We start from the raw sequence: 1,723 nt of genomic DNA, 5'->3' as shown, positions 1-1,723 counted from the left end.
CCCCCCCCCCACAGGCCCACTTTATGCCTCCTAGCACGACCAGGCCCCTTCCTAGTCTCCCCTCCCTTGCACTCTGGCCTTTTTCCTGCTCAAGTATCTAGACATACATGTTCTATTGTTTGGTGCATTTGATGCTATTTTAATCAGTATTAATTGGTTACTTTGATACCATCTCTTCCTAAACTGATCTCAAGAACGTTCCTCTCTCAGGGCTTTCCATGCAAGGGGTCACAGGAACACATATTTGCAAAAGTGTCACTGTCTTCAGAAATTCAGAGTGAGTGGAATGAAATTCCATTGAGGCCCTGGGCTCAGACTGATTCCATTCTCTCTCCTTCTAGACAGCAGTATTAAGCAACTCAACCCTGAAGACATGGATGAAATTGAAAAGATTGAATATTGAAGACAGAACTCTATTGCTTGTGAAATATCCTAGTTTATGTGAGAATGTCCCAGTGGGTTTCGAAGGTAATTTTTTCCGTTGGGGCTTTTTCAAAGTGAAACTGTTAAATATGGGAAAATAAATGTCATGGTAGCCTTAGTCTTAAGCCCCGAGGTCTTTCTGAAACCAGATTGGTGTGAAGCACATGATCTTTTTGAATAAAAAAGCAAGATTATTTCTTATTCTAATCTCATTTACAGGTAGACATCTTTGTGTGGGCCCTGGGATGTTGCGGGACTTCATTTCCAGGATCTGAGCACACCGTGCCACCTGTGAACATGTCAGGGTCCACGAGATGGCAGTAGGACCTCACTGGTTTGGGAATGTGAGCTAGCGGGACAGAGAAGCCGTCCAGCTCCAGGCCTCCCTCAGGGGCCTGCTCCGCCATGCAGGCACAAGCACGCGCGCGCACACACACACACACACCCCTTAGGTGGGAGTGCAGGGTGAAACCTTCAAAAAGTAAAACAAATTTGAAAGAGAACATTTTGCTTTTTTAAATGTTTCAGTTGACATACCGAATGTGAAAATATTTTCTCTGCTTGGTTTCTTAATGTCTTCAAAATAGAGCAAATTTAATCCATCATCAGCTATCTAATAGTCTCTGAAAATGTGTCTTTGTTATAGACATTTCTTCAAAACAGGCCAGGGAGGGGGGGATCCCATTCGCCTTATTAAAGAAGTCACATTTCATTCAAGGTATATCTGAGAATCCCAGACGTTTTCCTGTAAGTCCCATTGAGATGCTTTTCATTTCTCACATTTGCTGCTAACAAGTGAAAACAGTGGGCTTGAGGAGCCCGGGGAAATTGATACTCTCGCAGAAAGCTGGAGCAGATCAGCTGTCTGCAGCTAGAGCCCAGGCCCTGGCTCTGTCCGTCCCACCGGAGCCCCACCGGCAGCCACAGGGACTGCCCCCATCACCCTGGCCTGGAAGGGTGTTTCTGGCATATCTGTTTTGGTATTCCACGCACAGAGCTCCCTGCCCATGTTTTATCCTCGTGAGCAGGGCTCAGAAATACATGAAAACCATCCAGCTGCCTCGCTCCCTGGCGGACGTTTATTGTGCACCCTTTACTCCAGACGCCAGCGAAAGAGAGATGAAAAAGAAGTTATGGCCGTCTCAGACTTCAGAGTAACAGCAGCCTCAGAGGAAGCCAGCAGGGTAACAGACTGTGCGGAAGGAGGGAGGGGTGTGCAGGTCACTGGTGCCGCTCGGAGGAGGGGCCCCGAACACCAACGGGGCCGACTTCCCAGAGAAGACATTGTCTCCTTTCACAA

At 47.4% G+C, this 1,723-nt stretch overlaps 1 protein-coding gene across 5 annotated transcripts in view; it reads left to right on the top strand.

Moving 5' to 3' along the window:
- DDX25 (DEAD-box helicase 25) overlaps window positions 1–1,035 on the top strand; it is a 34,291-nt gene extending 33,256 nt beyond the window's left edge. For 4 of the 5 annotated variants that reach the window (XM_081799145.1, XM_081799146.1, XM_081799147.1 and 1 more), the window contains one exon: window positions 342–616. In XM_081799145.1, coding sequence (XP_081655271.1) covers window positions 342–403 — 62 coding nt within the window. In that variant the 3' untranslated portion in view covers window positions 404–616. Of the gene's footprint in view, window positions 1–341; window positions 617–642 lie in introns of those variants that run through there. The other variant, XR_014138863.1, reaches the window with a different exon arrangement.
- The last annotated feature ends 688 nt before the right edge of the window (window positions 1,036–1,723 follow it).

The sequence above is a fragment of the Leptonychotes weddellii genome, chromosome 11, assembly GCF_054177405.1.
Source record: "Leptonychotes weddellii isolate Sample4059 chromosome 11, ASM5417740v2, whole genome shotgun sequence".
Classification (NCBI taxonomy): domain Eukaryota; kingdom Metazoa; phylum Chordata; class Mammalia; order Carnivora; family Phocidae; genus Leptonychotes; species Leptonychotes weddellii.
Note: the sequence above shows the minus strand (reverse complement) of the source record. Positions and strands in the feature narration are given on the sequence as shown.